Raw genomic sequence first — 10,873 nt, 5'->3', positions numbered from 1 at the left:
CTAAAATATTCCCACACCAATTTCTTTTTCAATTTCTTTGTACTATGTATCTCATAAAATGACAGCACTTCTAAGTCTTTGAGCAGTGACACAATCTCCATACAGTTAGCATGAGCCAAATTAAGAGGAATTTCCGCTCAACCAATCAGAGACAACCGTTCGGGCACGCTTGTAATGAACAAGGTATTCAAGTCAAAAAGAAACATTTAGGTTGCCCCTAACAACATCGTAGTTTTCACGACAAAACCAAAGTCTCAAAATTTTTTCGTTTCTCGCTCAACTGAAAACCGTATTAATGTTTTTGTGTCTCATCGAAGCAAAATAAACCTACTAGGCCATTTTAAAGATATTCAATGCACTTAATTTATTACAGAAAGAGTAAATTTAAAACATTGGTGAATTCTCAACTACGCATGCGTATATACATTATTTATGCTATGCCCCTGGATTGATGATGGTTTATTAGATCATAAGTTATAAGATAAGAGGATGTGGATGGATGGATGGGTGGATGGAGGGATGTGTGGATGGATGGAGGGATGTGTGGATGGATGGATGGGTGGATGGATGGATGGATGGGTGGGTGGATGGATGGATGGGTGGGTGGATGGATGGAGGGATGTGTGGATGGATGGATGGATGGGTGGATGGATGGATGGATGGGTGGAAGGAGGGATGTGTGGATGGATGGATGGATGGGTGGATGGATGGATGGATGGGTGGATGGAGGGATGTGTGGATGGATGGATGTGTGGATGAATGGATGGATGGGTGGATGGATGGGTGGATGGATGGGTGGATGGGTGGATGGGTGGATGGATGAGTAGGCGCTGGTTTGAGAGAGTCCAATATAATTTCGAGATTTTTTATCTCCTGATCATTAGATTGACAGGGTCATGATGGTTTTGGACTCTCAGTTAACTCACACACTCCTGACAACAAGACCAAGTACTAGCCTCCCCACTGGGGATTGAGCTCATGATTATGAGTTAAACTCTGAGTTGATAAGTTAAGTTCAGTGTTTCAATATTAATTAAGTAAATTAAGCATTTTGATAAGAAGAGGTATTTTGTAGCTTTTTATGATAAAGTTTAGCGATCAAATGTTACTAAAAGACATAACACGACGTTTCAAGGTTAAATGAACATCATTATCAAGTGATAAAAACTAAGAAAACGTTAACTTATATACATGAATAATAATGAGTATAAAAAGGTGTGAAAACGAAGAACTATGTAATTTAAATATTGTACAATAAAATGACGAAGAAAGAAAAATAACTAATAAAATACTTTAGCCAGAATAGAGTCACGTTGAATATTTAAGCTGGGTTTCAGTTTGTTAATAAATAACATTTCATTAATTAAACAGTCCCATTAAACAGAAACCAGGTTGTAATGGCGTAGAATCCTATCTTTAATTTCTGACACCATGTAAAAGTATATGGAACCAAGGATGGCTTGGAAAACTATGTTTTATTCAAGGACACTGAATCATATTTGTACAAGACGCCATGTGCTCGGAACGACTATTGCACATGCGCGGTTACAATTTATGCAAAATACATAACAGTATGATTTGTTTACATCTGCCCCTCAAGTTAAGGGTAATACATAAAATCAATGAAAGTTATGACCTAAGGAATAAGTATAAAACAAAACTCAAACTAAGTGTTCTGAACAATGGGCCGTGTTTATCCTTGCAAATTCACAGTGTAGATACTGTCTATTTTATCCATTAATTGTCCATGTGAGTGTTCATAGTCCATGCAAACAATAGTTCACAAGTGGAGCCTCTGAGGTGGCTTAACCGTGCATCCACTCCTTGTCTGTACCCAAGACTTGTTCGCACCTGAAGGGGTCCTTGGTGTGGGTAGCAAGGGAATGGAAGGTTGTGGCGTAGCCTTTACCAGTGTCTCTGTTGGACCAGGTGTACTCGCTTGTGGGTAAGGCTGGGCACAGGGTTTCAGCTGAACTCGATTGCACTTGATAGCCTTGTTGAGGTCTCGGGGATCCAAGTACATGCAGATTGAACTTTTTGCCTTTGGAGTCTATGCTGTTAAGCTAATCCATGGGATGTATTCATCTTTGACTTTCTCAAGAATCCCCAGTCCCACCAGACGGGCAGGTTTATCCTTGTACACTGGATATAAGTAGACTGGTACTTGCCTTGGAGAGTGTTGGACGTCTGGAGTGACATCTGGGTCTATCACAATGTGATACTCTGGGCCAGGGAAGCATCCAACACCTGTAAAGACATCTTGATATTCCTTTAGCAAGTATTCCTTTGTAAGGAAGAAGGGTTGCTGTTTGTTTTGTGCATTATTGGTGCCTCTCTACTATCAGCTTTCACTGACCAGTTCAATTTCAGTAAGTTTAGGCTTTGTGCTGTCATGTTTCCTATAATAGCTGGCCCGTTTACATCTTCTACTTCTACAGTAACCAATTGGGGTTTTTGACTGTTGGGTCCTTGATTATACACATCACATGACCCTACTGTGGGGATGTCGGTTCCCCCGTATGCCGTTAGCTTCACCATTGACTTTTTGAGACTTGGTTGTGAGGGGTGTAAACTTGTTGTATACAGATTTAGGGAGGATGTTGGTTTCAGCCCCTGAGTCAATTTTGCACTCAACATTAGTTTGCTTCCCCTTTACATTGGCTGATAACTTGATTTCTAGCAGGGCTTTCTGTTTGCATGCCACTAAATTGACATTGCTACTGTTGATGGGTGCAACTGTGATGGGTCCCAGGAATAAATTATCACTTATTGCATGTGTAGTGTCTAATGGCTCAGCAGCTACTTCGTTGACTCTCCTCTTCTGGTCACTCGGATAATTTATAGCTTCTTTGATCAGAATCCGTATCATTGAAATTAATTCCTGCTTGATATTGTACAGTTCCCATGTTGACATGAGCTTGTTCAAGTGGGGTTTTACCACATTTTCGAGCCCTGTCCAGTAGGATTTGAGTAGATTCCTCTCTCACCTGAAAAGTATAGCAAGTATTTACACAGTATTGCCTCCTCTATCTTGACCAGCGGCCCAGTAACCAACAGCTCACACTGCTGTTTCCAGAGTTTAAACCTACTGTAGAGTCCTTCGTCGGAACTCCAATCCATTGTAGGGCCTTTTAGTACCGACTAATTGGCAGCCAAATTTGTCGACTTGTGACTCGACTCTCTTCACTTACACCAGTGAAAAGCTTGTAGAAACCAGGTCGTAATTGTAATCATATTTGATCGTACAATTAAGATGCCATGTGCTCGGTTGCGCATACGCGGTTATGGTTATGCAAAATACTTACGGGTGAAAAGATCGAAAAACTTTTACTGACGTTTCGGGCGCTATAGTAGTCTTTCGTGGGAGTGTCCATGAAAGAGAGGAAATAGTTCTTCGTTTTCATACCTTTTTATACGCATTATTATTCATATATATAAATTAAAGTTTTCTAAGTTTTTAGCTCATGAAGAGCTATTGGAGTGGCTAGATTTCGCATTTTTCGGATGACGCTTCTCAGCCAATCGTTTTGGGTAATTTCCGTAACCATGGAATCCATTGTATTCGCCCAGTGACGTCACTGGAAGAATCCACAAACGTTGTTTGTAGAGGAAGCCATTTTTGGATTTTCAATCACTTCATAATCACATGTAATCAGCAATATATGTTGAGTATTCTTAGTTTATACTTTATGCTCTTTTTATTGGACCTTGAGATATGAGATTGTGGTATTTATCATTACGTTGGAAAAGAATCCGAAAACAGCCTGGTTTGTCATATATTGGATCGATTAGACTCGGTCCAGGTAATCTCAATTGTAGAAAAATTTCGTAACCAGAAATCCGAAAAGAAATAGGATTCTAGCCAATTTTTAATAGATTTTTTTCATATATAGTGTACTTCTTTCTAACCCAAAGCAAAAATTTTATTCGAAAATGAGGTTTAGGCCTTCATTTGCTTATTTCCCATACATTTTCTATAAAAAAGCCTGACAAAGCAAGATTCTAATCAGGGTTCGCACAGACCTTGAAAAGTTCTTAAAAATGCATTTGGTACTTGAAAACTCCTTGAATTCTAAAATTTTTATTTTTGTCCTAGAAAAGTCCTGGAATGTTTCTTTTGACTCCTTGAATAATTCATTTTTATTTCTTGGGTACTATCTAAAATATATTTTTTTCATCTTTAGAAAGAGGAAAATCTAGGTTAAAATTACAAAAATAATTAAAATAATACATAAAACAGTAATTTTCGGTCGTTTTGCGGGTTTTTTGCGGTATTGTGGGTAATTTTCAAGATGGCGTAGGGCTCCTTCAAATTTGGTAATTCAGCTAGCCCCCTATCCAATGCTAATTCCAAGTAAACAGAGAGAAGTATTCGAGAGGTAGAGTGCTCACACTAAATCCGTGAAACAAATACTAATTTTTAGCACTAAATAGTGATAATTAAACAATAGAAAACAAAGGATTCTGTATAAAAATAGTACTAATTAGTACTATTTAATGTTCACGGTTTTAGTGCGTGCACTCTACTGCATGTTTAAATACGGTTTCTATTTCGCTTCACTGGTTCTTTTCTGTCCTTGTAGTCCTTGAAAATGACCATTAAGTCCTTGAAAAGTCCTTGAAAAGTCCAGAATTTTTTTCTTAGATTACTATTCGAACCATGCTAATACAATTGCAACAAAACATCTTTGTATAATTAAAAATACCGCTTCAAACGAGGCATTTTATCATAGTACATCAGTTTCTAGTCAGCGTCACATCCGGAATTTTCTTCGTAAATATTTACGAAGAAAATTCCAGATGTGACGCAGGCTAATCAGTTTCTAACTGTTTAAAAAAGGTTTTGAGTGTAAGCCCAAAACGAAAATTGGGATCAAAACTCATACGAAAGTGTAGTTTTTGGCGCTTTTTGCACAAAGCATAACTCCGACTATCACCTTACTCGGGTCACAATACCCTCAATGAAATGAGTACCAAGTGTCATTTGTTATCTCTTAAAGTTCATTGGTACTCAAAAAGCTTCAGAGCTTACCTGGGTTTACCTTTGATTATCACTTGATAATGAGTTCAGTTTACGTCGAAACGTCGTGTTATGTCCTTTAGTAAAATTCTATCGCTAAACTTTATCATAAAAATTAAGCACTAGAGTATTGAATCGGCGAACCAAGTAAAATATTTCAACCAACTAATAAATAATAATGCTAAAACCATATATACAGGGTTATTATAGAAATTAAAGAATTAGAAACTTTGACTCAGTATAACTGGATTCTGGAAACGAAAAGCAACTTCTTGGGACTTTTCATTTAAAATTTGCTATAATCAGAGAGGTTTCTAGTTGATAATAAGTTCACGTTGTAACGTCGTGTTATGTCCTTTAGAAAAATTTTATCGCTAAACTTTATTCATAAAAATTAAGCACTAGAGTATTGAATCGGTGAACCAAGTAAAATACTTCAACGAACTAATAAATAATGATGCTAAAACCATATATACAGGTTAAGAGATTATAGAAATTAAAGAATTAGAAGCTTTGATGAAGGCTCGATAGGGACTCAATACACTCTAAAAGTTTGATTTCTTAAATTAAGAAGAAAACTCTTATTTTAAGGTCCCCAGATAAGAAGTAAGAAGCTCTTATTTCAAATTCTGGAATTTATCAAAATGAGGAATGTAAAACTCTCAATACAAGAGAATTAAATATCTAAGTTTAATATATCGATTCTCTTATATTAAGAAATCAATCATCTTAGAAATCATCAAAGAAATCGTCAGAGAAACTTTTAAGGATACACCCATTAATGTAACAGTGGAGGGGCACAAACATCTTGGTGCAGTTCTTGGTTCCAGATCGTTTCTAAACGAGTACGTCACGGAAAAGATTGACAACTGGGTGAACGAGATCACCAAATTAGCAGAATTTGCTCTATCACAGCCACAGGCCTGTTACGCTGCCTACACGTTTGGCTTAAAACATCGCTGGACGTACTTTCTTCGCACACTTCCAGATATCTCAGACCTACTGAAACCTTTAGAAGCTGCCATCTCCGACGTGTTTATACCCGCCATGACACAAAAAGATTGTGATGAAGATGATCGCAAGATTTTATCGCTACCGACACGATATGGAGGTATCGGTATTACTAACCCGTGTATTGACGCAAAGTATGAATTCTCATCGTCAGTCAAAGTAAGTGCCCCACTTGTGGAGAAGATTATCTCCCAGTCTCACGAGTTGCCAGATGAAATTGAAGTGAAAACAGCAAAGCAGAAATGTCACACTGAGAAAGAAAAAGCATCCAAAGATGCGTTTGAAAGCCTGAAGGAAAGTCTACCAAAGATTACAGCCAGATCCTTGGACTTAGCCGCAGAGAAAGGAGCATCAACCTGGTTAACTGTAATTCCTCTTAAGGAAATGGGATTCGACTTGAACAAGAGAGAATTTAGAGACGCTTTACGTCTCCGTTATAATTGGTCTTTCAGAGACATTCCATCAAAGTGTGTATGTGGTGAAGATTTCTCGGTCGATCACGCAATGATATGTAAACGTGGTGGATTCGTAATTCAACGTCACAACGAATTACGCAATCTGGAGGCTGAGCTTCTTAGCACAGTATGCAACGACGTAGAGATTGAGCCCTTGTTACAATCAATCTCAGATGAGAAACTAAGCAAAGGAGCAAACAAAGCTGCAGACGCAAGACTTGACATCCATGCACGAGGTTTCTGGGAGAAGCAACGTTCTGCCTTTTTTGACGTAAGGGTTTGTCACCCAAATGCAGATACGTACAAAGATCTAGATCTACCCAAAATCTACAAGCTACATGAAAATGACAAGAAGCGGAAATACACCGAAAGAGTAAACGAAATCGAACATGGAACATTTACTCCCCTTGTCTTTTGTACAACAGGAGGTATGAGTAAAGAATGCAAAACATATCACAGCAGGCTTGCTGAACTGATAGCCCGAAAGAAAGGTGAAGAGTACCACAAAACAATGGCATGGATTAGGGCCAAGACTTGTTTCTCTCTGTTAAGATCTGCACTTGTATGTCTACGAGGCTCAAGGACTATAAAAAGAACTTATAATGATATAAACAACATAGACTTAGACATTCAGGTTGCTGAAAGCGCCATTTTATAAATTTAGATTTTTAGCTTATTAACGTAGATTTTTAGATAAAGATACATAGTTAGATATTTAATATATATTTCAATTTTCCTTATTAGTCAGTTTTTCATCTTATAATTCCTTCTTCTTTGTAAGTATTATATATTAACATATTCATATTTAAATAATGGACAAATTCTATTCGTTTTTTACAATCTTGAAAAAATGTATAAATATTTAAAATTTATTAATTATTGATTAGAGATTATTGTTATTATTAATTATTGATTAAAGACTATATATCCTTATCATCTTAATATTAGAAGATTAGGTATCTCAATTGTAGATATCTATTCTCTGGTATTGAGAAATGTAGCATCTCAATATTAGAAGATTAGGTATCTCAATTGTAGATATCTTTTCTCTGGTATTGAGAAATGTAGCATCTTGATATTAGAAGATTAGGTATCTCAATTGTAGATATCTATTCTCTGGTATTGAGAAATGTAGCATCTTGATATAAGAAGATTAGGTATCTCAATCGTAGATATCTATTCTCTGGTATTGAGAAATGTAGCATCTTGATATAAGAAGATTAGGTATCTCAATTGCAGATATTGAGAAGCATTAGGGTTCTCAGAATAAGAATAGTTGTTATTGAGAACCTTGGCACTCTCAAGATAAGAATCAAGTTAAACTCTAAGAGAAAACCATCTCTTATTTCTAGCTTTTATCCATTTTGTAATAAGATTTTGCAATGATACTAAGAACAAAATCTTCTTATTTCAAGAATATAGTTACTTAATTCTAGAGCCTGGTCAAATTCCAGCTTTTAGCAGCAGTGTTGGTAACGTTACCTTGCATATAGGGGCGCCTTGCATATAGGGGCGCCTTGCATATAGGGGCACTTTCCATAAAAGGCCATCGGTTGAATGATATATGATATGAATTGTATACTGCTGCAAACTAAAACATAGAATATATCGAATAAGGTTGTGCATGTGAATGTAAAAGATTGAAAAAATCAAACTAAAACATGTACGATTTACAAGAGTCTATCCGTGTTTTGAGACCGGTTTTAGCGAGAGTGTTTAGCGATCACTGCCTGAATTAAAAGCACGTTAAATCTCGCAACAATCACGTATTCATGCAGGGGTTTATAAACATCTATTGACTACTAGTGCTGGTTGTATTACATGATTCATTTACAAGGATCTCTTTTATCAAATATAAGCCGAAAGCGCCATTACAGACATAAACTTCATAAACCAGTCACGTAAATATATCAGAGAAATGTTGAAAACCAAATTCGAAAAATTAACTTTACTGCCATGAAACAAACACCGTAGTGATCTACAGGATTAAGTGGTATCAATGTAAAAGTTTCAAGAGAAATTGATTCATTATTGTAATCTAGGGGCGCCTACTTACGTTACCTTGCATATAGGGGCGCCTACTTACGTTACCTTGAATATAGGGGCGCCTACTTACGTTACCTTGCATATAGGGGCGCCTACTTACGTTACCTTGCATATAGGGGCGCCTGCTAACGTTACCTTGCATATAGGGGCGCCTACTTACGTTAACTTGCATATAGGGGCGCCTACTTACGGTAACTTGCATATAGGGGCGCGTACGTAAGATAACTTGCATATAGGGGCGCCTACTTACGTTACCTTGCATATAGGGGCGCCTACTTACGTTACCTTGCATATAGGGGCGCCTACTTACGTTACCTTGCATATAGGGGCGCCTACTTACGTTACCTTGCATATAGGGGCGCCTACTTACGTTACCTTGCATATAGGGGCGCCTACTTACGTTACCTTGCATATAGGGGCGCCTGCTAACGTTACCTTGCATATAGGGGCGCCTACTTACGTTACCTTGCATATAGGGGCGCCTACTTACGTTACCTTGCATATAGGGGCGCCTTACTTACATTAATTTTTTGTTGTAAGACTACCTTTCTTTTTTTTTTCCATTTGTGATCAAAAATACAAAAAGAATTTATTGTTCCGCAAAAGAATAACAAAGACGACTATAAATGACAAATAAATCTAATGATATACATGGCTGCTGGTCCCCTCTCACACACGAGATATTAATCTGAATATATTCAGAAGGGTATCATCAGGTACCACCTGACTCATTGTCGCCAGCGTTTAGTATTCATACAACTTTTTTTTTTTTTTGTTTTTCCCAACATTTTTTCTTTTCTTGTTTTATCTTAAGGATTTCTTTCCATTAGAAATGCTTCTTGGTGATTTTCTGTGCAGGGGTTTACTCCCCTGATTCTTGGTGATTTTCTGTCCAGGGGTTTACTCCCCTGATTGAAATCAATGGTATATACTTACAACCATCCATCTTGATTTCTTCAAAATCTTGTACTAGTGTTCTTGAAACCCAAATCCTTCACTGGACGTACCAAGCAGCCAAATGACAGCATTGATTTTTTTCGTCAAAATAGGGTACCTAGCGTAGAATTCTAATTGGCTACGAGAGAGGACTGATTTCCGGAAAACAGCTTAATTTGCATACGGGTAGACAGAGAAGGAGATAGATCTAAGGTGTTATAATATTGATTCTTTTGTTGTTGTTGTTTTTTTGCTTTTTAGGTTTGACACTCATAGATTGATATACCGCCTCGTGCATCTAGGAAACGTTTACAAAAAACGGAACTTGTCGATGAGTTTCCGAGTTTTTGTTACTGCTATGAACAGGCGTTATTGAAATGCGCAGGTTGTTTTAGTTAATAGCTTTTTTTTTTTTCGATTTTTCCCCCGGTTGTCATGCGCATAAATAACTGGAGTTTTGCTTCCTCATCAACTATATGATCAGAATGTAGGGGGAAAATAGCGAGCAGGTAGCAGAATCAGGTCGGACAATATGGAGGCGGATAGTAAAAACAATAGATGTGAAAATTATTGTTTTCAAAAAACAAAACATTTTTTCCCCCTGGGTTGCGTAAAATGCCTTGTTTTTTTTAAAAAACTATGGTCTGCTCTACGAAATGGCAAATCTGTGCACTATCACACATAAATGGATTTGAATGACGTGTTCATAGATTCATGAATCATACGCTGGCACAGCATGCGCAGCTGAGGCTGTGACTTTAGGCTCTCCTTAGTTAGAAGTAATATTAATGAGCGGTTAAATAATATTTCTAAGAATCCGCATTTTTTTGCAATTCACATATTTTGTTTTTATTTTATTCCGGTTCGGTATCCTAAAAAAAACTTCCGTTCTGATTTGCTGTTTGAGCGGGCGGTATTTTTTTCAATATCTGCCCGCGCTCGTGGTCCGGTATTCTTTGCAGCTAAACAACAAAACAAAACGATAACAAAAACAAGTAAAAAAACACGGGGGAAAAATTATTTGGCATTGCGTTTTCAATTATTGGAATCAATAATTATGTAGTTAGTGACCGCAAAAAAAAGTACCTTTTTATCTGCTTTTCGAATTTCCTTTAAAGGACTAAACTTGAGAAAAGATAGGAAATTTCATCACATCCATTCAAAAAAAAAAACACTAAATAAAAAGGTACCTTTTCTAATCATTTGAATTTATTCTTACAATCTATGAAAAGTGTAGGATTATTGACGTTGTAAGAAAGAAAAAAATTTGTAAAAGCTGAATTTATTGTGATTTTTAAATTCTAAATTCAGAATTTTACAAGAAACTTGAGTAGAATAGCCACAATCTATCACTGATTTTGTTGTCAGTGCAATTTTAGATGGAGCCTATTAACTAAGTAAAAAT

At 36.9% G+C, this 10,873-nt stretch overlaps 1 protein-coding gene across 1 annotated transcript; it reads left to right on the top strand.

The window, feature by feature from the left end:
* The first annotated feature begins 5,664 nt into the window (after positions 1-5,664).
* Positions 5,665-7,252, top strand: LOC148904870 (uncharacterized). Its single transcript, XM_089024539.1, has 2 exons — positions 5,665-5,673; positions 5,738-7,252. The coding sequence occupies exons 1-2, from the start codon at positions 5,665-5,667 to the stop codon at positions 7,142-7,144; spliced, it is 1,416 nt and encodes a 471-aa protein (XP_088880665.1). The 3' UTR covers positions 7,145-7,252.
* The last annotated feature ends 3,621 nt before the right edge of the window (positions 7,253-10,873 follow it).

This window comes from Actinia tenebrosa, unplaced genomic scaffold (assembly GCF_029948245.1).
Source record: "Actinia tenebrosa isolate PJP-AT-01 unplaced genomic scaffold, QUT_ActTen_1.0 PGA_scaffold9__36_contigs__length_13948895, whole genome shotgun sequence".
Classification (NCBI taxonomy): Eukaryota; Metazoa; Cnidaria; class Anthozoa; order Actiniaria; family Actiniidae; genus Actinia; species Actinia tenebrosa.
This window is presented reverse-complemented; position numbering and strand designations above follow the sequence as displayed.